Source organism: Emydura macquarii, unplaced genomic scaffold (genome assembly GCF_026122565.2).
Source record: "Emydura macquarii macquarii isolate MOO-44397 ecotype Brisbane River unplaced genomic scaffold, CSIRO-AGI_Emac_v2 contig_3477, whole genome shotgun sequence".
NCBI classification, from domain to species: Eukaryota; Metazoa; Chordata; order Testudines; family Chelidae; genus Emydura; species Emydura macquarii.
The window spans coordinates 3,429,828-3,457,137 of NW_027133614.1; the positions used below are offsets into that span (position 1 = coordinate 3,429,828).

Sequence of the window (27,310 nt, forward strand, 5' to 3'; positions counted from 1 at the left end):
CAAGTCACTCACCCCACCCAGGAGTACTTCCTGTCTAACTAAGGGAAAGAGAGTTTTGTTGCCAGCTATCACAATTGTTCTAAAAGCCCTAGGTCCTGGATTCACCTGATTATGTGAGAACCGCAGCTTTCATTTCAACAAAAAAGTTTGCAGCACTCACCCTATGATTGAAACCATAATCTGCAGGTAGCTCCAAAGGCTCAGAAATTAAAAGGCAAATAAAGATATCCCACCCCACCCTTGCCCCATACAAATAAATATATGATTTTTCAGGCCTAACTCATTTTTTAACCTTGAGACTGGCCCTACTGGGAGATTGGTTTTGCCATGAATAAAACAGTGAAGAGCTTCTCATACAGTTGTCCTGTATTTTCTTCAAACCTGTGGACATCGTGCCCAGTATTCGCACAAGTGTGACCTTGAGCAGATCTCTTCACTGCTCTGTGTCTCAATTTAACCAGTTGTCAAAGGGGGGCTAGTAATAACACCCACCTTTGTAAAGCTGCTTGAGATCCTCCGATAAAATTCATGCTAAGCATTGTAATAAACATGCAGTCACCTACATAATTCCTAGTTGTCACTGCACCCCCACACCAGATGGCCATTCTAAGGCAACCACCTCTGATGGATGGAAATAAGGGAAAACCACATGAAAAATAAGGGACAACACTTTGTTTTAAAGGATGTTTTAGGGAAACTCCATTTCCCTTACCGTATCATGTATTTCTCTCTCAAATGTACGTCTACTGCCCTGAAGTATACAATGCAATTATCATAACTTCAATTTAATGTTTAAGATGGTACTTATGATCACTCTTGATACATTTCAAAACGTTTTTAATCGGTTCATAAAACTCTTTACATGTACAATTGATACTAACTGAATTTGAAGCTTAGCCTTAACAGAAAAAAATTAGCAGGTTTCTGCAATCTGTCCAAGTTTGTTTACACAAGGAAAATATTCTTTCCAATGCTGCATTTGAGGTAGGAATAGACTTAATAAATTCCACCGGTTTTAAGAAATTGGGAGGAGGATCTGGATACCATGTTTCAAAGCTCCATCTCCCCCTACACACAGTACTCACTGAACCTTCTGTGCAATAAAGGATACTAGTGCCCATATATGGCAAAAATTTGCTGTTTACTTAGCCATTAATGAACCTTTACCTTTCCAGAAATTTTCTAAATTCTTCCTAGCATTTCCTTACCGGTGTTACAAGTGCAAAAATAGAGGCCTGGGTGGAAAAACTTCTGAATATTTAATACCATGTTCTAACAGGCAAAGTCTCAAACAAGAAGCCACATCACTGATTTTTATTTCAGGTGTGCAATTCGGTGCATTCTTAGGACAACACAAAAGGAGAACCTTTTGTTAAAAAGACTAGGTTTCTTCAGGTTTAATCAACAGGTATATTGCTTGCTTAAGTGCTGCTCTGCAAAGCCTTCCCTTACTCATGCAACAAATCAGTGAAATAAGGGATGGTCCCTTAAAATAAGGGATATGTGGTCACCCTAGGCCATTCAGTCTTTTGTGACAGCAGAGATAAAACATAGATGTTCCCACTACCAAAGCCAAGGCCACTACCACTGCAGGTAAAGGCAGGGGTTGATGTAAGGAGGAGCTAGAGGCTAGAGAGAGGAGAGATGTCCTTGCTTGTAAGCAGTGCTCCCTCCACCATCTGGGTTGGTGGTGTCAAGAATTGTTTCAGTCTACATTAACCACTGGCTGAAGAAGAATCTATTTGGTGTTAACAGTATAGGTCTCTGACACCAAATTGTGTCCCGTAGAGGAACATAGCCCACAAACACTAGCCAGTAATCTACAGCAGTATTATAGTTGTAATGCTTTGTCAATTAGATACACTCCATAGCTGCCTCTTTTCCCTTGACTGACAGTCTTGATTTTGACCAGGGTATTTCTCACCTTGCAGCCTATATTAAAATAAACCTAGAAATCTCTTTTGAAAGGGAGGAGGGTGATGAAAAAGACCAGCATCAAAACACTACAATGCAGAGAACCTGTCCTGGAGGACAATGTCTAAACATTGGCAACTTTATTGCTCCTGGCAAATTATATTACAGCCCTCAATTGGGCAAAATCTGAAATTATGGCTGGGTTATTCAGGCTACTCTTATTGCTCAGGCATTTGGAGAGCACTATGTATACATTTCCTATACATTTTTTACTCTGTGGGTAATGTCAACTCTGCCATACCAGGGGATGGAGGGTGTGAGTGGCAAGATGTTGAGTGTATATGTGGCATTACACATTAGATCTGTTGGGCATGTTGCTCAGGTAAGTATGACTGCTTTGACAAAGTTACATTGAAGAATAATATTGAGTCAAAGAAGAGTTTAATTTTTCCTTTACATTTCAACTGATGTTGGATTTGCCAGCCATCAGAAACAGAGAAAGGTGATAGCACAAGTGAGCATCTGGTCAGTTCATCTTGAGATAGTGATGAATTCACATCTCTAAAATAAAAATTAAAGTGTCCAAGAAGGCAATGTGTCCAATTATTACACTTGTTCAGAATGCGAAAAGGAAGTGCCCCATAAGACATTTAAACATATTCCATTTAAATCAATTCTATGTTGCACATTCTGTATGGCTGAATTGTAGTGACATACGTGAATGGAAGATTCTCTTCTTTGGGAACACCTCTGGTTTTGCTGCCTTTAAAAAAAAACATTCCTATACAAATGTTGCAGCATAGGGCAGAAACCAGTCTCTTCCACTCCTCTCTGTCATTTGCTGCTGCTTCCATTTTGCTTTGTGGCATTGAGATTGACTCTTCTGCCCTCCCTACTAGCTTTCTCATGGGCATCCTCCTTTCCTCACGCCAGCTGGTTTCCATTTTACAAGTTCATTTGAGAGTCTGTGTGATGGCAGCAGGAATATCAGTTGCTGCTTATTACCTATACATATTCCCAATCCCTCCATGTTGGTGACATCCTGGTTTATCTATTATATGTATTAGTGTAGCACCTAGAAGCTCTAGTCATAGACCAGGACCCCATTGTACTAGGCACTGTACATACACAAAACTATGGAAATATTTTAATGTCACCTGATTTGTGACTCCAGATGGAATGCTCTTAAATACTTTCTGTTACTTCAAATGTCCTGAATAGTAAAAAAAAATAAGGGAAAGGAACTGAAAATATGAACTATATAGTCTGAATTGCTTCTAACTAACATTTTTTAATTTAAAAACAAATTGTAAAAAAAAAAAATTCTATGGGACATTAGCGTATTGCATTTAACAGTGGATTTAAAAAGAATCATTTGAATAGTTGTAAACAGCCTGGAGAAGGAAGGTTGTCTCCCAGCATTAATATTGGTCCCTGCTTTTCTGTTGTAATTTAAACAATAAAGCCACAGTGCTACAATGGACATTTTTTCTCTCATTCCCACTAGTGTCCAGAATTCAAATATATGGACTCGCAGCCTGAGTTTATGACAAGTGGAAGTGAATTCAGCACCTCAGCATTGTAAGAAACTGGTTTTTATGCCTAACGGTTAACAGACAATACCTCTTCTAGAGGCAGCATTACATATCAACAACCAGGGACAACAGAGCTCAGATCTACAGCTATCAGTAATCTGAGATTATTCTCTAGTAATCTCTTTGATAAAAATATTGAGCAGCATGAATGAGTTCCGAAGTAAACTGCATAAGGTATTTCTTACAACTATCAAATTCACATAAAAAACCCACCTCTGACATCCAGCAATGAAAGGGATGACCATATTTTATTTTATTATAAGCACTTTACAAAGTTACAAAGTTATAAGCAAGTTACAATGTGTTTCATATTTTGTCTACTCAAGCTGGTAGCCAAGTGAAATATAACAATAATAACAACAACATTTAATACATATATAGCTCCTGTCCTCTTCAAAACACTTTAGAACCCTTAATCAATTAATCTTCACACCTCCAACTTGTAAGATAAAGGAATAAGTATTATTATCCGTACTTTGAGGAAATTCACTCTGGATAACGTTGCTGGAAATGTTAAGAAAATTGCAAAAATTATTATGATTTATGAATTAATGATTTCCATTGATCAAAGATCCAAAGCAACCTTGCAATGATAGAATTGCAAGGGGACAGATCCTTAACACCATAGTTTGCTTTGCGCTGCTCCACTCAGAATAAAGTAAATACATTTAATGTTCTAAGACTATGTGGAGGTGGGGCATACAACAGTTTATCCTTGATTTCAGTACATAGGAAACTAAAAGAAAATGTAAATAAAAACCACAGAACAAATACCCTACTGATATGAATAACTTGAATTCAAAACTGTAGAATAAAAGATAATATACAAGATGAATCTTCTCAGTTCTTCCCCATTCTACTTCCAAAAAACAACCACACTAAACATTTTTATTTAAACCTGAATTACCAAATACGTACAGAGAAATATTACCCCAAATCCAAGCCTATAATGTGAATGATTAATTACTACTTTGGAGGAGAATATTTATGCTAAATTCTCTTTTGTTCTATACATATAGAGAACACATCAAAATAATTTCATTTCTAAATAGCTCCAGAGGAGTAGCCATATTAGTCTGTATACAGCAAAAATGAAAGTCCTGTAGCACCTTAAAGACTAACAAATTTCTGCGGGCATAAGCTTTCATGGGCTGCAACCCACTTCATCAGATGCATGAAGGACTCTCGTTTTTATTTCCATACAGCGTTAGTTGTAAAATGCAGTCCTGTATGTAGGAGATAATTGTTGCCATCCTGCTATTTTTCTATCACACAGAATTCCATACTGGAAATATGTCCTACCACCAAATAAATGGTTAGAACATGCCCTGATTAATTGTCAAGCACAGCTGAAATCACTCCTTAATGTTCAGTACCAATAAGAAATCAGAAATGATCCATAAGATAGTTAGTTGGCAATTGGTTGTGTGTGACTCTAGTGTGAATATTTCTGCATCAAATAAATATCGGGAGGACACTATTCATGACCAGTCCCACAAAAAAATCTTGTATTTGACTTTATTCCTATAAATGTTAGAAGGTATGAATGCATCTTGTAAAAGCATTTATTTCACAACAGCAACCTTCCACTTGATCAAGTTAACCAATAACATGGTATTTCCAAACAGATGTTTATCTGTTCAGATCGTGTCATTTTCCTGATAGTACTGTATAACAGTTTGATTGTCTCATACTATAGACCTTACAAAATTTTTTACAGTTAAACCCCAACAAGACTGAGGTTATGCTGTCAGGTCTTTGTTATCTCTTGAAAAGGACATTACTTTCCAGTATTATTCTTTATGTGTCCAATTCTGCAACCTTTAATCACATTGAATTGTACATATTCCCTGGGCCAAACTTTTAAGGTGTCTCAAACCAATCTCTAAAATTGCACATACAGTTTTAATGCTCAACTTACTAAAACACCATCTCTTTCACTTCTAATATTTTCTGTGGGCAAAAATTCCAATCTGTATGCACAAATTATACGTAAGTACAGCTTATATGCATGGAGCACAATTTGGTGTGGTGGAATTTATCTTGGCCTTAAAAAAGCACTGCCAATTTTTGAAACTGCTTTTGAAAATGCAAAATGTGACCAGTTTGTCTCCCAAAACCTAAGCACAACTGGGTATTCCTTAGCTAATTTCCCCTCCATTGCACCAAGAAATTGGAGAGTAAATGGTATGATTATGGTATATGGGACATTTTACACTTCATTTTGATTTTTTCATGGAGCTTTTTTCATGTGCGTAACTCTTAAGTCAGTGGGAGGGCATGTGGCAGGACTGCAGTACAGAACTCTTAGTATTTTGGATTGTGGGTGAAAGTACTGTATACTAGGAAGTGCAGCAGATTGGTGTTGCATGATGGTTATAGTGGGTATTGTTGTAAACATTCTCATTAGATCCAAAAAAAGAAAAGAAAGAAATTAGCTGTAAAGTGCTCTGAAAGGCTATGTAACCCAGAAGTGCAGAGCGGGACTGAGAAACCCGCTCCCAGTGTTTTCCCAGTTTTAAATATAGCAAAAGAATCCAAACACTTCATTGTCATTAATCTCTGTCAAAACTTTAAACTATTTAAGTAACCAGGCAGCTTGCAAAGTTCAAAGTTTACATGCAGTTTGGCTGCTGAACAGCCTAATAAACTAATCTGTTTCCCGTTTAACTACTTGAGAGATGTAAATGTTTTCCTTATAACACACTACATGCAGATCCTAAATGCATTCCTTTAATAACATTTTGATTGATTAACTACAGCTAAGAACTATTGTAATATTGCCAGTCCCAAGCATTCAAAAAACATGAGTCGGGCCCCCCCCAAAACAAGATTGGCTTAAAAATCATGAGATTTAAAAATAGTAAATTTTTGGTTCTTTTTATTTGCCTTTGTCTGGGCATTTAGGGGATCACGCTTTCAAGCTTTTTTCAACAATGAGGGTTAGAAATTTACTTCCTTTTTTTTTTTTTTAAATGAAAGCTGAGATTCTCAGGTAATAACCTAATTCCAGCAGCTGGGCCTTTAACAAAACAGTCCAAATATTGTAAAACTTACGATAAAATTGCGAGAGTTGGCAACTCAAATTCATGTGAATATTCCTGACTTCAAGAGGACTACTGGAGAGAGTAACAGCTGCAAGATTGTGCTGTATATTTCTGAAAAACACGTTTTACTCTTCAGAGCATTGCTCTGTACAACTCTCCTCACTGTTTTCCTGTGTGACAGTTTCACTTCCTACTGAGCTTGTGATTTCGGCACTTAGAGAAGGTGCACCTGCTGGCTGACACTGATCACTGTCAGTAACAGGAAAGCTTTCAGATTTAATATCCACTGCAACCTGTGCAGTGCTAAGCTCATCCTCCTCTAGCACTAGCGAAACCTGAAAATCATCTGCTGTTTCTATTCTTAAATTTTCAATACTCAAAACGGGTACTTGTGTTGCATCAGGACTTTCAGCAGAACACCCAGGAAAGCTCTCAGCACCTGTTTCCTTTGGGACACCATGAATGTGATCTACACCTGCTTCCTCAACATTAGATCTTCTGTCACCCACTACTCTTTCAGTGCATTCCCCTAGTTGTGATTTGTAATGAAGACCTTCGCAGCTTTCCAGACCAGTATACCAGACACTTTGGTTGGTCTCCATTTCTGCCTTTGACTCTTGAGGCACATCCAGTTCTTCAGAGATCTCTAAACATTCTGCTTGACTCACATGGTTGCCCGCCTCTGAAATGATCATTAAATTCATGTCTCCTGTTCCAAAATTGGATGGAGGTGGGTGCTCCACCTTGAGCTCAGAATATTCTGCTTCTTTATTCACTACCTGGACTACTTGACCTGCTTCTGCATTCGTTTTGCTGTTTCCATCACTCTCTTCACCATGTTCCTGCCACTTGAAAATTTCACATTCATTTACCACTTCCTTGTTGTTCTCAGATGGAGCAATTGCTGGTAATTCAACTGTCACCATCAGCAAGTTTCTTATCTCATTCACAGTATCAGAGGCGGTAAAACTTCTCTCCTCTTGTACTTTACTTGCTTTTTCAGTGTTCCCTCCAAATTCTGTCTCCACTGTATTTTCATTCTGGGAAGTTAACTTTTCCTCCACAGTCTCTTCTTGTACCTCAATTTCTTTTTCTGTGTTCTCTCTAAACCCTCTCCCCACTGCATTTTCATTCTGGGAAGTTGCCATTTCCTCCACAGCCTTTTCTTCCCTAAGAATAAAAGGATGGTAGTCTTGTTTATCAGCGATGTCTGTAATGATCAATTTTTCATTGATAATTGCAGGACTGCTAGACACATTGACATAATCTGCTTCTTCATTGTCTGATGGTTTTCTAGCATCATGACACTTCTCCTGGATCATTTTGTCTGACACAACCAACAGTTCATTATTCTGAGTTTCAGTATCTGATGTTTCTGTTAAGGTGGTGGACAGTTTCTTAGCAGGACTGGCTTGTGTTGATCCTGAAGGGGTCTTCAAGTCAGTTAAACTGGATACACTTTCACAAGGCAAGTTTATGTTGTCCTCAAAAAGGTTGTGTTTCTTCAGAATGGCAGCTTCTTTTATTACTAAGTAGGACAAAAAGATCAATCAAACTGATCTGGAAAAAACTGACATTTTAAGAACACCCGTAATAAAAATACCCCTTTGCTATGTTTCTAATATCATGGATTATTAACAAGATCTAATTTTAATGATCTGTGCTTTTTTCCATTTCACTCAACTTGGACAATGGAACATTATTAATAAGTTACACTTTCCATTTCTCATGCACTAACAGACTGCTACGGTGGATGTTTAAATCTGGAACTAGAGAACTATTTTACTTGAATATCATAAACATTTCTATTCATTTTTTTTAACTAGAAAACCTAAATTTTGGGCAAGAAGTCCAACCAGAAAACCGTTTAGAAATTGCAGAATACAGCAATTTCCCTATTATCACCATACGTATTGATTATTGAGAACTTTTTAGTTTTCCGATGCCCACACATAGAAACTGCATATGTAGATGCTGCTCTTTTTAGTATTGGTGACCTATTGGCAATTATATTCTGAGAAATTCAGTCTGAATGCCATTAGATGTCATCAATTTTTTGAAAGTTCAGGGCTTTAAGGGTGGCTTTGCTTCTTGAACCAAGATATACTGGAAGTGACAAGATTTGCATTAGAGAGAGGCTTGATCCACACCATGGACCTGAATATCCCAAGCTTTGGGGAAGTTCAGATCTGGATCCAAACTTAATGGCTTTCCCCATCTCTTTAATGGGGTGAATCAAAACCCTTAGACTCTTAACACTTCCAATCTTTGGTAAAATTGGGACCTGGATCTGAATGAGGCAGCTTAGATCTATCTCTAGCTCTGAAATAACACCTCTCAGGCCCACATTCTAAACATTGTTAATATCACCTCAGAAGCATTCCTACCTTTTAGGGTTTCATCAAGCAATGTCTGAAATAAAATCTCTTCATAGACATTCTCTACTTGTATCACCCTGGTGTAATCAGCAAAGATGTACTGTTCATATTTCTGCAACTCCTGTGCAAACACAAAGAAGGAATAAAAGTATAAAAGTGTGGCTGTCTGAGGTCCTCAAGGATGCATCAGCCCAGCAAACAACCCTATCAGCTCGAATTTGAGAGATCTTTTCATCATGATAGCTCTCCAGGGCTAAATGAGCTGCATATGTTCACAACATGTTTCAAATTTACCAGTACTTTTTATACTGAATTGCCTTAAGCACTCTAAATAAATAATTCTTATATTCTAAATAATAATGCGTTCCAGGGGGGTAGCAGTGTTAGTCTGTTTTTAGCAAAACAACAAGAGTACTGTGGCACCTTAAAGACTAACGAATTTATTTAGGCATAAACTTTCGTGGGCAGAAAGCTTATGCCCAAATAAATTTGTTAGTCTTTAAGGTGCCACAGCACTCTTGTTGTTTTATTCTAAATAATGTAGCAGGTGACTGAGTCTATGCCTGTCCTCTGAGGTAAATCACGGTGCTGGGATACTCAGGTGTCTGTTACTGGAGCATAGCACTGGTAGTTCAGTGGTTCACATACAGCCCAGCTAGGTATAAACTGACGGCTGTTTGGTGGTCTATGTGAAGTGAATCTAGAGGCCTCTGTCAAGTTATTAGAGAGGTATCTGCATCACCAAAACCACCATCTCAAGTGGTCCTAATAGACATCCTTGTTGGCTTACCAGCAGAGAGGCCAAGAACCAAATGGCCATGTGAACTACTTTACCCTCTCACTCCTAGAGTGGGTCATTAGTTTACATGGAGGCACACAAGCAGAGTGACTGCAGGGGAAGTTTGCACCACCATTGTCCTCACTATCCCTGTTCAGAGGAGAAAATGAAAGGACTCCGTTCCCCAGAATATTAAATGGGATAAAAAGGTTTTGGTTTCATGCTTTATTTATCAATAAATACCAAGTCCTGGACATACTGCCAATTGTCTACAAACTGTAAGAAGACTATTAGATTTGTGGATCTGAAAAGAAATAGAAAGGCATACCCTACAATATATACAACATGTGTTTTTGAATATATTAAAAAGTCATGAATTTAAATGTTCAGATGCTTTACACTCACAGACCTACAAGCTTAACTTGCTAAAATTCATTTAACACTGAAAACCTATTAGCTCTTTAATTTCTTGCATCTGTTATGTTTTACACATTGTTTCTGCCATATGCTCTCACAGAAAAGCCACTGGTTATTCTTAAATCATCCCATGTGACAAACTAATACATGAGAGTGCAATTTATGGCACCAATACATTTCAGTGTTCCAAACAGCTCCAAATCTATTTCTTCTCATTCCTTTTAACTGGAGGGAGAACAATTCTGGTTTGAGACTGTTGGTCATTCCAGACTATTCACTCAGGGCCCCCGGTAATTCCGTGGTGCAAAACATGGAGCGTGTGCAGCTCACTTGGACTCCCAACCAAATCAGAGAGGAGGACTTTGTATTTATTTGTGGGTGGAGGTGAGAAAAAGAAATCAGAGAGCCACACTTGATTATGTCTTCACTGGAGTTTTGTACCTCATGTTAATTGATTACAAACATACTAAGGCCTGGTCTACACTTACTGTGAAATTCGGTGGCAGTTGATGGGAGATATGCAAGCTACTCTTTGTAGCTTGTGTATTTCCCATCGACTTTCTAAATTCTTAATAGCGCGGTATCCCCACTATGTTGCGCCAACGGGAAATGCCTTCCTGTCAACACAGTATTACTCCTTTTCCAGAGGTGGATTTATTCAGTCGACTTCAATTGATCTGAAGAATCAATCTGACGGCAGCAAATTTGCTGCTGTCAGTGAAGACATACCCTAAGTTAAAAAGACTAATGAGGACATGTGTTTGTTTTATGTTTATTTACCGTGTGGATAAACAGCAAACATTTATAGCCTGGAACAAACAAGGGGGGAGTGTTCACAGTAAGCTTTACAAATGTTTTAAGCATCCCATGTTAAGTGGCAATCAATTAACAGGAGATACAAAAGTCTAGTGAAGACTTAGTAGTCATATGTCTGCTCAACTCCTCCCACTTCCCTTGCCCTTCATGGCAGTTGGTGTTGGAGATAGTTACTAGAGAAAACAGTGAGCATGTACAGTGCTTCTCCAGTGTCCTAGTGCAGGGAACAGACTTTCAGCTCAATAGACCCCCAAAGTGCTGTAGAACCTGAAGATGGAACTACAGGCTCAGAGCTTAGAAGAGAGTCAGAGACAGAAGATCAGCTTGATGAGGTCCAACATCTGCCCTCGCCTTGTGACCAGGTTTTGTGGGGGTGGATCTCCCCCAGAGACTACCCCACCATTAAACCTCCAACAAGTTAGCAATGTCAAAACAAGGACCCTGGTCCCTTCCTATCTCTCTATAAACGGCTGGAGCTGCATGGGGATTATTGCAGCTCTATGGCTAGAATAATTCCTATTAACCCCACAGCAGAGAAGAGGTATGACCGGGATTTGCAGAGGGCTGCAAAAAGATTGAAGAAGGGAATTTACTTATTTGAATTCCCTCCCCACCCCAAATCAGATCCACATCCTTTCACGAACAAACTAACCACGCACAGGATCATTTTGGCCCTGGGAGCAGCCACTTTACTTGACCACCTGCACCTAATTTGCATTAGATGGCTTAGGACATAGCCATCAGTGTGTTAATTTCACCTTCCTTTTCTTTTTTTTCCAGCATGGAGCCACAAAGTTACCTACTGGTTTGCAAGCTGAAGCCAGTGTCTTCTGCATTGTGGGCAATGTGATCCGTACCAATGCTTCCTGAAATATCTTCTTCCGTATAGTACTGCTGTCATAATCATATTGCTAGCAAAACAGACAAAAGAAAAAACACCGAACAATTAATCATTTGTACAAGTAATTTGTTCCCCTTGGCCTGTTCCTGCTGATGGGCAGCCCATAGAGTATGAACTGAAATCTTTAAATCAAAGTTTGAGAACTTCAGTAACTCAACCAGAGGTTATGGGCCTATTACAGGAAGGGGAGGTGAGAGGGGCTAATTTCTGTAGCCTGCAATGTGCCGGAGCTCAGACTAGATGATCATGATGATCCCTTCTGGCCTTAAAACCTATGAGTCTATGGATGAGCACACAGAAATTTAAATGCCCATCCTAATTACCTCAACCTCTGCAAAAATCTTGTAAGAACAAGTTCTTGTGTGAGATTTCTGGTACTTCCTGCTTCTCTCTGGGATAGAAACACCCTGAGAACAGCCCCTCTCATGGGTACTTCAGCTCTTCTACTTCTGGGGCCAGTTAGAATTTTGGGGGCAGATCCTCAGCAGGTGTAAATTGCCATAACTACACTGAAGTCAATGGATCTAAGAAAATTTTACACCAATTGAGAATCTGCCCCTAAAAATGCTGTGTTGCATGCAAATTAAGTGTATCATAAATACTGTTTTAAAATGTTAGCCAAATTATTTTGAACATCAAAAAATGTTCAGGTTTGGGCCAAATTTTATCCATATGATTTGTACATAGCTACTTGAATACTATGAGACTAGTGAAAGGCATGGTCCAATGATTTGAGTATAGGAGTAGAAAGAACAGTGTTGTTATCTGAAGTCATCATACCATATATGGAGAACCTAGTTTTCCATTGCTTTGCACCTGGAGTAGTCATTTACATTTTTGCAAAATGCTACCAAATTAGTGTTATCCACACACTTACACCAGCAGTTTACATCCATTTTGCATACGTATAGAGGAGGTGCAAGCCAGTTGAGATTCTGGCCAATCATTTCAGTCAGTGAAAACAAGTGGACACATTGAAATATTTCCCATTAGATCGTATGAAACAATTTCTTCTCATTATTAAAATAAATATATGTAAAAGATGCCTTCAATTTATTACAAAAAGACACCCAAGCAGATCCCCTAGTTTTCTGCTGCACTATAGAGTCAGATAAATTTTACCTTTAGTACTCGCAGTTTGACTTTTTCAATGGCAGTTGAAATTTTTACTGTATCACTTTGGCAGCTTAGACTGAGAAGTTGTTCAAAAGTATACACTGCATTTTCCATAAGCTAGAAATAAAGACAAATGTGTTAAAGGCTAAGGACTAAAATTGCCATACTAATTGTAGGGTCCGCTTATGCTGAAGTTCACAGCAAAATTCCCATGACTTCAAAGCGAGCAAGATCAAATGTTGTCTATGATCTCTAATATCTATAGATAGATTCTGAAATACAGCATTTCATTAGTTAGAAGTTCTTCCAGACACATACAGACATTGTAAACTAAATTGTTTTTTGAAGTGTGTTTGTGGGGTGGAGGTGGGAGGGAGAAAGTGTACAAACCCTAAAATCAATAGAAATGTTTTCAGGACTTCTTAAAACAAGATTCAAAATATCAGTGGAAAAAAAGGGGTTTGGTTTGGATTTGAACATTCTTTGGGGACTGGAAAAGCAAAAGAACACAACTTTATACTAATGAAAGAGAATAAAAAATGGAACTGACTATTTCAATTTCTAATTCAGGTCTAAGGACAGATATACACTAGAAAAGATTTTCGAAGAACTTTTCATGTATACCTATACTGACAAGCCTTTCTAGTGCAAACACAGCTTATATTTGTACAAATAAAATTTAAGAAATCATAACCCGCCAGCCATTATCATATCACCAAAAGTTTTTAGTGTAGACCTGGCCTAATTTCACCAAACAAGGTTGGTGTAGACAACAAATTATGAAAATTAAACTAGACCCAGAATTCTCTGTTTTCAGGGCTTGAGAAATTCATCCAGTGACACATTGAAAAATTACCCTAGTTTGGAGAAACTTCATTAGCAACAATTTTCCAGGTGGAAATTATTTGTACTTTATGTTTTCAATGTAATTCTTAAGAGAAAGCAGCCTATGGCTGCATATGTCCTTTGCTTCACATAGGAGCTTTCAAAATTGGTATATAGATATTCATGTAATACTCCAGGGATTTTCCTGTTGCAAAAGATATGGCCCTGTACTCAGTTCCCTTACCTAGGTTTTTTTTTTAATGGATAAACATAGACTGTGTCAAATTTTGAGGTCTAGTTTTTAGAATTAGTTTTGCACCAGACTCAGATTAGAATATGCAAGTTTCATTTGCATGTGTAAATTAAGTAGTCTCAGGTCTACTTAATATATGTATACAAGTGCATGTACATTCAAACTTCATGCATGCAAAATCTTGGACATAAAAACTCCAGGTACAGTTTTACAGACCACTTGGAAAGTTTAGCCATTCATGTTGTGCATGCATTTTCAGATCTTGGGCCAGATACTCAGCTGACTTCAATGAAGCTACATTGATATACCTCAGCTGAGCATGTGGCCCTTTGTTTTCATAAAATTAGCCAGAAGATGATGATGACTACATTTCCGGCATCTTTGAAAAGTAGAGACCTAATGCTGCAGTGCCTGGCACTTTCTGTAGGTCATTTCCACCTGTACAAAGTTAGTGGGTATTAAGCCACAGGTTTCTTTTAAACTAAAACAATGTTAATGTTTTTTCTTCTCATGAAAAATATAATGGCCTCTTTGAGAGAGAACAGCAATATAAATGTGCTTGTTGGAACAACTTGTACTCTCCCTTTCAAACCACATATGACAAATCTTGAAAAACATTCTCTTCAGAGAAAATTTGGCTTGGCTCGTATATTTTCTATACATCTCTTCTTTCTCCTGTTTCACTAAGAATCTCTTCCTTTGACAGGTGTTTTGCCTGAGCAGGAGTTCAGGGTGGTCCCTACTTAAGACATAGGAGTAAAACAGAATTTTGTTTCTCAAAAATTCCTTGGCTGCTGATCATTCCTGATTTTAAGTTTTTCCTAAAGGCACCTATGGTATCTAAGAGCTATCATAATCCTCTGTGATATCACAGCTGGTTGCTGTGACAAAGACTATGTCACAAAAACAACATTTAGGGGAAAATGCAGTGAAGCTGTATGAGAGAGTAACTTTGTTGGTGTTGAGTTTGCTCACAATGGGTATGAATTTGACCCTCTGACTTCAGATGGGGAAAAAGCAGCAGGAACAAGACTGTAATCAATACAGATCCTGTTTATAAGCAAGTGCCTGAACAATAAAGTTTAGGGAAGAAAGTCCAATATACAGGCAGAGTTATTTCTAAAGAGGTTGTATTTTACAATGGGTTACAGTAGTTTCTGGGAAACTAAGGGGGGACGGATGGACAGGTGGCACATGAATCCGGGTAGCTACCAACACCACTGGCTATGTCACTCACCAAACTTCATTTGCTCTACTGCAGTTGGAGTTGCAACAGAATACAGCGCCGTGTCACACAATGGGTACCTTGCGAGTACCATAGAATTCTAACAATTACACTGCTTATAGGTCCCTACTGAACTGATTATGTAATTTATTGGCTACATTGCTAGAAACACAGAAAGCCTACCCTGTCCTGTACTCTGGCAATCTCAAGACATCTGTGCGGCATAGGCCTACTTGTACCTAATAAGTGATCTCTGCTCAGTACTCCTGAAGAAGTAAAAAAACCAAGTGTCCCTGCCAATACATTGTGGATAAAGGAATGGGGTGAGATTCGTTTCTGATTCAGAACCAGGGAGGAAGTTCAGCTCTCTGCATGGGAACTAGAATCACCATGGTTAAGTATCTAAACCTATTTTATTCTATGAGACAAAATTAGTATCCAAGAAAATAATTTTCTAATGAAATCCCTTATTGCCTCTGCCATGAGAGACCAGAACAGTAGAGGAGTACCCATTCCATTCCCTTGCATAAATGCCATAAATACATTTTTATGATCTTTCATAAAAGACAGTGCTTGAGTATGGAAATGAGGCAGACTCTTTGCTACCTGATTTGTGTGTGCAAACAGCATTTTTACTGCACACATTTGGAGGCCAGGCTGAGGGCACTCTGAAATTTACCCTAGGAATCTGAGACACTAAGATTTCAGAAATTCAAAATTCAGATGAAGAGATGGTCAATGTTTAGCTCCTCGCTGTTGTGGCTTTAAAAAGAATAAACACTGATTTAAAGATGAAGTGCCCTTGTCAGCTGTGATATTCCTGGATTTTGTCATCTCTACTTTCCTTCTAGTCTATTCACCATTCTGTGCATGTGCATAACTCACTATCAAGATTGCTTTGAAGCAAGGCAGATGGGCAAACCCAACTTGCTCTTCCAAAGTGGAAAAGTGGATCTTACAGTACCTCCTGCATGAAGTTCTGCGTCCTTTGAATCACAAAATCAATATGGTAGAATTTGAAGCGGCTTTTAAGGTCCTGGAGTTGTTCCTGGAGGAGATTGACTTTAAGATAGCAAGGTTCCATTTTCACAGAGTTGGATGGTAGGTTCATCAGCTGGCCCAAATTCTGCATCCCAGTGGGGAAAAAATAATTTTACAAAGAAAGCAATCAGAGATGGATTCTTAATACAGAAGTTTAGTGATGGCCATACAACTGATTGTGGGGGCTTATTCAGCTTATTGCACACTCTGTGTGTCTTTGAGTCAGATGACTAGTCAACTGACAAAAACAGGAATTTATACCTGTTAAGTCTGCAGAGCTAATACAGCTATTGTCAGTTAAGCTCTACATAGAGAATTTGTATTACATGTGAGAATGTAAAAAGGACCCAGACTTCTTTTCTTACTTCCTTCAGCTTTGTGACATCATTTGTCTTCTGGAAGTTCTGGCTGATCTCATTAACCTCTTTTTCAAAGAGCAGACGGACATCACTGAATCCAGAACTCACTGGGCCCATGAGCTCTTCCAATATGGAAGCCAAAAATGGCTGGATATTCTCCATGCAGCACTTCTCAGCAGGCTCAGAGACTGTTGCTGGGGTGTTAAACAATCAGACAGACATGATTTAGGCTACCAGGTGGTAGACTGATGAATCTAACTTAAAAGCTACAGACTGTAGAATGAGTTCTATCAGAATACTTTTCCTGGAACCACTTATGACCCTTGTCTTCCTCAAACATCACTTGGGTGAGGAAGGGAAGAGTTTATGGAGTTTAAGTGACAAATTAAAAGTATTTTCCCCTAGTCCTTCCTGCCAAATTATAGTGGGTTGGATGCGTTGTGGGTGAAGAAGATAGTAGCCAGGTATTGGCTGGGGATGTTTATAAATACAGTAGAACCTCAGAGTTACGAACACGCTGGGAATGGAGGTTGTTCGTAACTCTGAAATGTTTGTAACTCTGAATAAAATGTTATGGCTATTCTTTCAAAAGTTTACAACTGAACATTGACTTAATACAGCTTTGAAACTTTACTATTCAGAAGAAAAATGCTGCTTTCCTTGTTTTTTTTAGTAGTTTATGTTTAACATGGTATTTGCTTTTTTTTCTTTTTTGTGTCTCTGCTGTTGCCTGATTGCGTACTTCCAGTTCCAAATGAAGTGTGTGGTTGACTGGTCAGTTCGTAACTCTGGTGTTCATAATTCTGAGGTTCTACTGTAGCATGTTCATTGTGACCTCTGGTACACTGTATTACATGTTAACTGAACGGGGAGCATTACGCTGGAAAAAAAACAGTCTACACTCCCTTGTACAAGAATATTTAATGCCCTGAAGAGAAATGCTCTGAGCTTTTGGAAAATAACTGCCTAAATCTTCATCTATGTCTTGTCAGCTATGGTTTGTAGAAAGAGCACTTAAGCAACATAACCTAATGTTTTGTCTATTTTTTAAGCTAATGTACCTGTTCTTTACAAAACTATAATCATTCAGTTCATGCGCATTTTAAATCATTCAAGAAGCCATTAGTTTTACATGTGCTCCAGCATTATAGACATTTATCACTTAATCAAAAGTTCCACTGTGGAGCAGGTAGGCCATATTCTGCTTTCGGTTACGCTCGTGTAACCTATCATCTTCATCATATAATGTTGTGCAGGTGAAATTGAAAGCAGAATTAGCCATTATAATCAAAGTTTTCAAAAGTGGCCAGTGATTTTGGTTGCCTCCATTTCCAGGAACCCAGTTTGACACACCTCGGCCCTGATATTGAGAAGGGCTAAGCCTTCACAATTCTCACTTTGAAGACTGTGGAAGCTGCAGGTGCTCAGCCCTTTCCCTAAATCAGAATCTCAAGTCAGGCACCCAAACCAGTGGGAACTTGATAATTCAAGCACCTGAAGGCAATGGGGAATTCTGAAGAACAGCTCCAGAACAGTGAGACAGAAGAACAGGGAGATAGTTTTTCTTTTCTCCCCACTAACCTTTGATTTTTCCAGCTAAATAATTCTTTGAGTTCAAAATCTGATCCATGTCTGAACGAATGGTTCCTTCTAGATTCTTTGTAAGATCTTTACATTCTTCCTTCAAGGTGTTTAATCCTTCTGCAACCTGCTCCTGGACCAAATTGTATGTTTCTTCTACAGTCTAAAAACAAAAAAATAAAAGTATACATGGACTAGTACATTGGACAATTGCTGCGCAAGACTAGAGTTATGCAAAGGACAGTACTTACCGCAAACCAAGCCCTCTTTCTATCATTCCTCTTTCCTTTCATTTTAGGCAGAAGCATGGTCTGAAGGTTAGGCAGGAGCTCCTCCATCACAAGGTTGCTCAAGATCTACAAAGTTAAAAAAAAATAGAATGATATTTTCAGTCCTCACCCTTCTGCTGAACACTGTGCATGTGCGCTACACTTTCAAGTGTGGGTCGCCTCAAAGATTACATAACTGTTTTGCTATCCCATATAGCCCAGTTGTCTTCTCACAATATGGTTTTCACAATGTGAAGATTAACTGATCGCATTCAAATTGTGAGACCATTTTTGGCACTTCAGTTACATTTGAGGGGTGCTTTGTGCTTTCCTCTGACGCATCCGCTATCTACAGTAAGAGACAAGAAATGTGACTACGTGGGCCATGAATCTATTAAAATATTACAGATCGCATTTATCTTTCCTAAAGGTTACTATGTGGTTTTAAAGATAAAAGGCTGGATTCTCTGCTGTAATGCATATATGGAGTATAAGTAATAAGTATAAGTAATGCAGTATAAGTTTGAGTGGCAGTATGAGCTTAAGTTCACTGTCAGACAATTATTTAATGACAGAATATGCTAAGATTCAAAAAGTTAAAGCTTTATAATGGTTAACACACAAATTGTCAACATCGTGTCAAAATATACAAAGTAAATATCCTCAAATAAAATTCTAGTAAGCTCTCAAGCAGCATTTTTCTTACTTTGCCTATCTGTACATTTTGATTATCCTTGATGGAAATATTGTTTTGGTCAGTTTGTGTGTGTACGTAGAAATTGATGTTTATAAACATTTGCCGATAAAAATATAATCCTTCCATGTCTATATATATATATGTTGCAATGCCTAAGCAGAACAGGATGAGCTAAGGACAGCTTCGGTCAATCCTGGTAATACTGTCTGACACCCCCCGCATAATTTCCTGCAACTGTGAAAATTTAAGTAGATTAAAAATTAAAAATGCTTAATACCCATGTTGTAACGGGTTAAAATCATCGTATGGTGTGCGTGCCCCGAGTCCATGTTGAGAAAGGAACAAGTAATTGATTTATATGTGATGAATGGGAAAGTTCATTGAAGATTGTTCATTATATTTCAAGGTTTTGTAACCATCTGTTCTTATAATTGTTCCTAGTTATTTTTGCAGGAGATAAGGAGAAGTTGTTGGCCTTGAGAATGGATAAAGAGGTACAAGTTGTAAGCCCCATGGGAGAGGAGCTCAGAGGCAGCAAAAACCCTGACCAAAAGTAACCAGTTGAACTTGAAATAGGGGTAACTTGCGAGCACAGCAGTTCCTAGGCCCAAATTTAGAAGTTTGCAGTTGCTGCAACTTTTATTTGAAAGTTACACCTGGTCAAGGATAAACTTCTGGCTTGGGGACCTTCCCAAGGAGGGACCGACAAAGTGACGTAGGAATACCCATCATTGGTTTGATGGACGTGTAGGCTGGAGTGAAGATAAAAGGGTTGTCAGACAAAGCAAAAATTGGAGAGCCTTCTTATGAGGACCACTGAGCCTCCCCAAGGAGCACACCAGAATCGTGCCTGCAAGAGGGTCTGACCCGCCTTCTGGCCTCTCTCCAGCTCTCGTTGCCTACATTACCTTAGAATAGTTAGGTAATTGAGCTGATAACCCGTTGGGACTTGTCCTGCGGATGAAAATACCCTGAGTGTAAATACAATAGAGGTTCTACCTGGAGGAAAATACCCTAGGTGTGGATACGATAAAGGTCCCACCTGGATGAAAAATTAGAGCTCTGAATAGAAAAACCAGATCATAAAACACCTGTTATCTTTGCTGCAGCTGAGTTCATCTCTGTATGTGGTGAGTAGTGAATGTGAATGTAAAACTAGCATAATTCTATTTGTATTCCAGGAGTGATTGTGACTGTAACTGTTGGAATAGCTGCTTTTTGTATGTGTTTTATAATTGTTAGTTGTTTTTTTTAGTTTTATATGTGTCTTGATAGTTTGTAATAGCATAAGGGAACAAGATTTGTGGTAAAACAAATTGCTTAAGTTTTTAGTTGTTTGTTGTATTAGTAAGTTTGTATCTAACATTTAATCACTGTAATCAATTTTTGTTGTTTGTAGTTATATACAAAGTAAATCAGTAAGAGAAAAGTTTGATTCAAGTAGTTGTATTAATAAGTTGTTAAATAAAAACTATTAAGTGGTTCAGGATTTGAGTAATTTGCCAAATTTTTCCAAGAAGTTAGCCAAGCTTTTCTAAGTTAGTGTTTCCAAGCCTTACACTGTCTTAAAAGGGAATATATAAGAACTGCCTTAGTGTCTTAAAGCACTCTTCAAACCGCTCCTGTAATTTGGGGGGCTGTTTGTTCCTGGTAACCTTATCATAACACGGCACTTAGGCACCTCAACCCATAATTTTGTGAATCTGTGAAAATTTAAATAAATGAAAATCTATACAAATGCTTAAAAATAAATATCAGTATCTGTCAAAATTATTTTTTTTAAATCAATTCTGCCAAGCCTATATATACCGTAAGACAAATACTCAACATCTCACATTGATATGAGACATGAAATACCCATGTGCACTCTTAAAATTCCCTGGTTAAGTTTTTGTTGCTTACATTTTATAAAGATAAATGGGATTGTTGACAGTACAAAAGTATCTACTTAAATAAGTATTAAAAGAGGATGACATCTACAGAAGGCAAGGGAATACTTTTTGAGGTATTGGGCTGAGAGCTGTGGCAGTATAAGCTTGATGTCATAACAAGTAATCAGGATGTCAATGAATGTATTAACTGGCATTCCACAGACCTTTTTTTTTTTTTTTTTTTTTAAAACAGTAACAAACTTGTAGTCTGGTTGTTCCAAACCATTCATTTAGTTTGGATATTTGCCTAAAACAATTATTAGACTTGGTCAAAGTGCTTACTTTGAGAACACACTATACTTCTGGTATGAATCGTTACTAAGAAGGTAATAATGTAACTATTCTGGAAGTCCTCTTATTAGTTTTCTTGGGATATATGGGTTATGAGTAAGTACTTGGCAAGCAGCAGGAAAAGATAGTGAAAGTAGCATTGTAACAGTTCCATGACTCAAACTAATTTCAAACATATCAAGGAATGCTGTCCTCTTACTTAACCGTTTGGTGGGCACGATGAGGACTCCGTGATGCTAACGTATTTCCTATTAGTTGGTATTAGGGAATCTTGATTCCTGACACCAAAGCATGAAGGTAGATAATAGGTATACATTTCATCCAGTTTCCCCATCTTCCACAGTTTTTCAAGACAGCTTCTCCTATCAGAATTATTCTGGTTAATGAGGACAAAACCCTGAATCACAAGTTCTTCAGTGGACCCCTGCATTTTTCCCAAGAGTGGCATGATTTTCAAGGGCGGTGAACACCTAGCAGCTGCACTAAAGTCAATGAGAGCTGCTGAGAGCTCAACATTTCTGGGGGGTGAAAGGGAATCAGGAGCCAGATTCTCTTAGTTACGCTGAAATATATTTGGAATAATGCCAGTGAATTCATTGGATTTATGCAAATCACACCAGTGTTCCACACCATTTATTTAGGTGTGTAAGTATGGCATTAGGAGCCTAAATTTAGCCATCCTTTTTTCAAGTGCTGTATGAGGCAGAGTGTTGGTTTGTTCCAGTGTGGTTGTTGTTATGCAATGCTCTATTTCAGCCATTTGTCTCAGTAATTGCAGTATCATCTATTAGTTTATCCATCCAAGACTAAAAGACCTGAGGGAAGTGAAAAGCAACTAAAGAGACTCTCCAAGAGTTGCATGTAGCTGGTGATCTATTCCCCTGCAGGGAGGAAGGAGTATGGGGCATTGCAGAGGGGCAAGGAAAAGGTCTTCAAGACTGAGGAGCCCTGAGAAAATCTGACACCAAACATATGCATCCTAGATGTGGGCCTGCTGCTCTCTGCTGTTCTCCAGGCTCCTCTCCCCACCAGTAGAATGGCAGTGGTGTTACTGGATCCCCTTGCTACAACTTAAGCCCTAGGTTCCCATCCCACACCCAGTGCACATTTTGGAAAGGGACATGATGCTTGGAGAAGCAATGGCTTCCATGTGAATTTCTGCCTAGATATCATCAGGTTGGGAGGGGAACACAATGAGTAAAATGGCTGCTCCTCATCTTCATCTCTTCCCTGGACCTTGCAATACTCAGAACACAATATGGCATGTTCATGTGGCAGAGCTATTGCAGGCTCTTGGGAAGCAGACTATGCTTCTAAACTGGTGCTCCCTACTTCTGCTGGTTTCTGGGTTTATTCCAACCCCTGCTCTCCTGTGCACTTTGCCATGTAGAGGGGGTGGTGGGCACCAAGTAGCAGACCTGAAATTTCTTTTAGGCTTTTGGTTCTTAGGCTAGTCATTTATGTCACCATACTTTGGAAATACTGCTCCCTGGATTTTACATTAAAGCATTTTGAACATAAAATTGTAGACAATGAGCATTTGCTAGAGGCAAAGGCCTATAGAAATTTTTGGAACCAGCCCTGCAGTCCTTATTTAGGCAAAAATCCCACAGTTGACAATGGGTTATTTGCCTGAGTAAAAACAGAGTAGGGTCAGTGGGACAAATCCTGGTGTTAGTTTTACCTGAGCTAGAGCTATGCAAGGACAGTGGGAGCTGGCGCTATGATGAGAACCAAAACAGGGGGGGGGGGGGAGGCAGAGGAGATTGTGTAGGGTGAGAGCACTTGGTAGTTTATAACAAGATGTAAACATAAACTACTTCCCCCCCAAATATCCTTTATTACTCAACAGATTTAAGTTACATAAATGGGGGGGAATGCTTTTTTTTTTTTTCCTCATCCTCATCTCTGAATGAAATTTGTATATATTTCATAGTAAATGGTTTCTTACGATTACCGTATTACAAGACTTGGCAGAGTTTGATTTTTTAAAAATAATTTTGACAGATAATATGACTGTTTATTTTTCAACATTTTGAAATTTGTATTTATTTAATTTTTCACAGTTGTGGGAAAATATGCAGACAATAATTATTTAAAATTATGTTAGACAATAATTATTTAATGACAGAAGAAGTGGAGGATCAAAAATGTGAAGCTATGTAACTGTTAAAAGACAAACTGTCAACATTACATGTCAAAATAAACAAAGTAAATATCCTTAAATCAAACTCTAGTAAGTTCTCAAGCAGTATATTTCTTATATTGCCTATCTGTACATTTTTATTATTATTGCCAGAAATATTTTTCGATGTATAATAAAATATACATTACCGATAAAAATCGAATCCTTCCACACCTAAGTATTACCACTGGCTGCTGTGGTACTTCACTCTGCCATTACACTGTTTCTTATATCATATCTCTAAGCCCTTTTCAAACACCTCCTAATGGCCCAACTGGAGAAGTTGTTGCCAAAATGCAAACTGTTCCTCTGATGGTATGTCAGTTGCCATTTTGAAAACACTCTTCTTACCATATGGAAAGAAACAGGTGCAATTCAAGTTTCACTGAGCAACAGTAACTAGTCGGCACCTCCCCTGGAGAACTTTTCATTAGCCACAAAATATTTAATTTCCTGCAATCTAGATAGCACATTTCTAAAATTTCAACACCATAAAATATATTGTGTGAGAGCATGAATCTTTGCAGCGGATCTGGAGGCATTAAACAGAAAGTGATTAGAAACGAGTGCATTTATTAACATATACAGTATGTTAGAAAATATTTTATTTGCAAAATAGCTACAGTGGGAAGAGACAAAAAAAACTGTAGAGCCCATTCCTGCAAAGACTTGTTACAGGCCTGGTCTATACTGGGGGCAGTGTGTAGAGTACACACAGCAGTGAAAAGCAGGCTGTGTCCACACTGCAGTGTGTAGCTACATGCAGCACTGAAAGTCTCCAGCAGGAAGATAGCAGGGAAAAGGTCCAATAGTGGGGAGCTGCCAAAACCTTTCCCTGCTGCTTGAGGGAAAAAGTTCTGGAAGCAAGACCCTACACTTCTAAAAATAGCAGCATAGATGTGAGAGGCACAGCCTGTACATGTAGAGAGCTGTGTAGGGTATATACCCTAAGGTTCTGGCATGCCTTTACTTACCTAAGCCGTGCCTCACCATCTACACGGTTATTTATACCTCTGCTAGGGGAATGTTCAATGGGCATTTGCCACTATAAGTGTAGACATAGCCAATGGAGTATAGTGTTTACTACTCTTAGTCCCACTGACTTCAGTGAAAATACTCTTAACCGTAAAGCATTATGTCCCCCAGATCTTGCAAAGACTTAGGCAGGTGCTTAACTATATACACAGCAAGTAGTCCTGTGGGACTGCTCACAGTGCATAAAGTTAAAACATCAGCATAAGTCTTTGCAGGATTGGGGCCCATTGGCATTAGCAGGTTTGGGCTCTCATTTTATAACTACATTGCAAACTATTTTTGCTTGCAATGGAAATTCACAGCCTAGATCATTGAATACATTTTGTGTACATGCACTGTGTCTGTTTATAGATATAAATATCTTGGATATTGTTTTACTCAAGGTTTCTCTCAAACAACTTTGATTTTCTCACTACCTCCACCATCCTCAAAAGCCACCATTGACAAACAAAGAAAGGGGAGATTCTATTGTACCTGAATTTCACTGCCGGTTATCATTTCCCAAGACCCATAGTGGCCTTTCTCCTGACGGAAGAACTGGACAGCTTCTAAAAATGTCTTTGCTTCAAATGTGGTCTGCTTGAGAAAATCTAAAGAACAAAGAAATAACAAAAATAATTGACTGGTAAACGAGTGCTGAGTGTTTAAGGTCCTTTCTGATTCTATTTTATATATTTCTAGCCGAGTTCAAGCATTTTCAGATCATTTACTAATTTCTGAATGTTCTCACATAATCTCATTTCAGGCTTTGCCTAGATTAAAATTTAGAGGTGTTATGTCAGCACGTTAGCTCTTGTATACTAACTAACACACTTTAAAAGTCTCGTGTAGACCAGGCACACTGCTATTCATGCATGTTTAGATTAACTCAGTCATCTTAACATGTGTTGAAAGCAGCGTACCTTGTCTACACTAGAGTTTTTAGTTTTAGTTTTAAGTTCGCAAACAAGAGCTAATATTTGCTAACATTACACTTTTCATTGTGTTAGCTAACATATGACAACTAACATACCTTTTATCCTAGTCACACTAGTTAGAAGTTTGCAAAGATAATTTTTCCTAGGTGTATCATAATGAAGAAATGGGCAAATTAAATAATTAAAATTCCTCTTTTTCATGCATTACCCGCAAAGACTATTTTTATACAATTGATCTGTTATTCAAACTTTTCTACACTTACTTTTTCATCAAACCTGTTTGATGAACACTTTATGCAGACATATGCGGTCAGGTAACTATCTGTAGCCACTAATGCTTAGAGATAAAGTTCACCAAGACTTCCCCATATTCCTACATGAGAGGGAGTCCTAAAGAGGTTCTAGTGTGCGAAAAGGGACCACGGTATGGAAAAGGTTGAGAACCACTGATTTGGAGTATTTGCGCTTTTTAAATTGTAGATGACCAGTCACAGAGTGCAAGTTACATCACATGCTATTGTCTATGCTCTCTGCCAAACCCAGTGTGCTTTCAAGATATCTGCAATGGACAGTTCTGTTGTGAATACATCAGCTACTTGGGTCCACCAGTTGTTTCCTTTACATGGGAGATGCAAATGATGCAATTTCCGAAGGCTGGAGTAGCAGCCATGTAGTGGGTCTATTTTGCTCTAGGACTTGTGGGGAAACATTTCATCTTCCCTAGCCCTGGAGAAATTCCATAGCACAAGCTGACTGCTTGAGCTGTGTACTTGGATTGGGATCTGGGCCTAAGAAAGCATTTTGCCAAGATTCTTTGAGATCCAAAAGAGCTGTGCCTTCACAATGGATAAGAACCACTGCCGTGAGGATTACCATGTTGAGGAGCTTGTGAAGCTGCATTACTTAGTTCCTGTTTTCAAGACAAGATACTTTGAACATAAATAGTTGTAATCCTAATGTGCACACGGGAGTGGGGGACAGGAGAAATGAATAAGGGGAAGAATGTTTATTCCACTGAAATTAGCTTTGTTAGGTTTTTTTAAGACATTAATATTTATAAATGAGTTTTATGAGGAAGGCCAGGGAGTGACTACATGAGTCTTGCCTGTAAAATCTCTCATATGGATGTATTTTGCTTTTGATCTGTGTAGGAGAATTCTGTGGATTAGTGGGAACTCTGAACATGCACCAAGGGCAAACCATAGTGCTTACAAATGACCTGGGGGGAAAAAAAATAGAGCCAACGTACAGATTTTTAAAAATGAAACCAAAGCTGAGCTATGACACTTAAAGGGTCCCCAAAATAAGTAGATTCACAGCAAAGGACCTTACAGACCCCGAAGTGTCTCGCCTGGATTAAAGCCATTCCAGTGGAGAAAGCTCTTTTCCCCTAATAATGCATGTTAAGAGTGGGAATAAGCTAACCAGTTTGGAGAAGACTGCCCAGAACTGGAATGGGACTATTTTCGAGTGCTGAAAACATTTTGTTAACATTTGCCTTTGCTTCTCCTCACTTTCACATTGCCTCTTCACTCCTCATTTTCATCCAAGTTTGGAGAATGAAAGTGCTGATCTGCTATGACAATTAGATTGTTCTCACACTATTTCCAGCTCAGTTTTGCAGACAAAGAAATTCAGACAAACAGCCAAGTTTATGGATGCCAATCTGAACTAAACATGAACTATGAACCATCTGTGATTGGCAATCCCATATATACTAATACACAGTGCTGTCTGTA

At 38.4% G+C, this 27,310-nt stretch overlaps 1 protein-coding gene across 1 annotated transcript in view; it reads right to left on the reverse strand.

The window, feature by feature from the left end:
* Positions 1 to 3,737: 3,737 nt before the first annotated feature.
* The window catches only part of NIBAN1 (niban apoptosis regulator 1), a 93,244-nt gene continuing 69,671 nt past the window's right edge, over positions 3,738 to 27,310 (reverse strand). The window contains exons 6-14 of the mRNA XM_067535154.1: positions 25,129 to 25,244; positions 18,498 to 18,602; positions 18,247 to 18,409; positions 16,672 to 16,859; positions 16,230 to 16,391; positions 12,969 to 13,079; positions 11,749 to 11,856; positions 8,944 to 9,055; positions 3,738 to 8,084 (exon numbers count right to left, since the gene is read on the reverse strand). Coding sequence (XP_067391255.1) covers positions 6,682 to 8,084; positions 8,944 to 9,055; positions 11,749 to 11,856; positions 12,969 to 13,079; positions 16,230 to 16,391; positions 16,672 to 16,859; positions 18,247 to 18,409; positions 18,498 to 18,602; positions 25,129 to 25,244 — 2,468 coding nt within the window. The 3' untranslated portion in view covers positions 3,738 to 6,681. The remainder of the gene's footprint in view (positions 8,085 to 8,943; positions 9,056 to 11,748; positions 11,857 to 12,968; positions 13,080 to 16,229; positions 16,392 to 16,671; positions 16,860 to 18,246; positions 18,410 to 18,497; positions 18,603 to 25,128; positions 25,245 to 27,310) is intronic.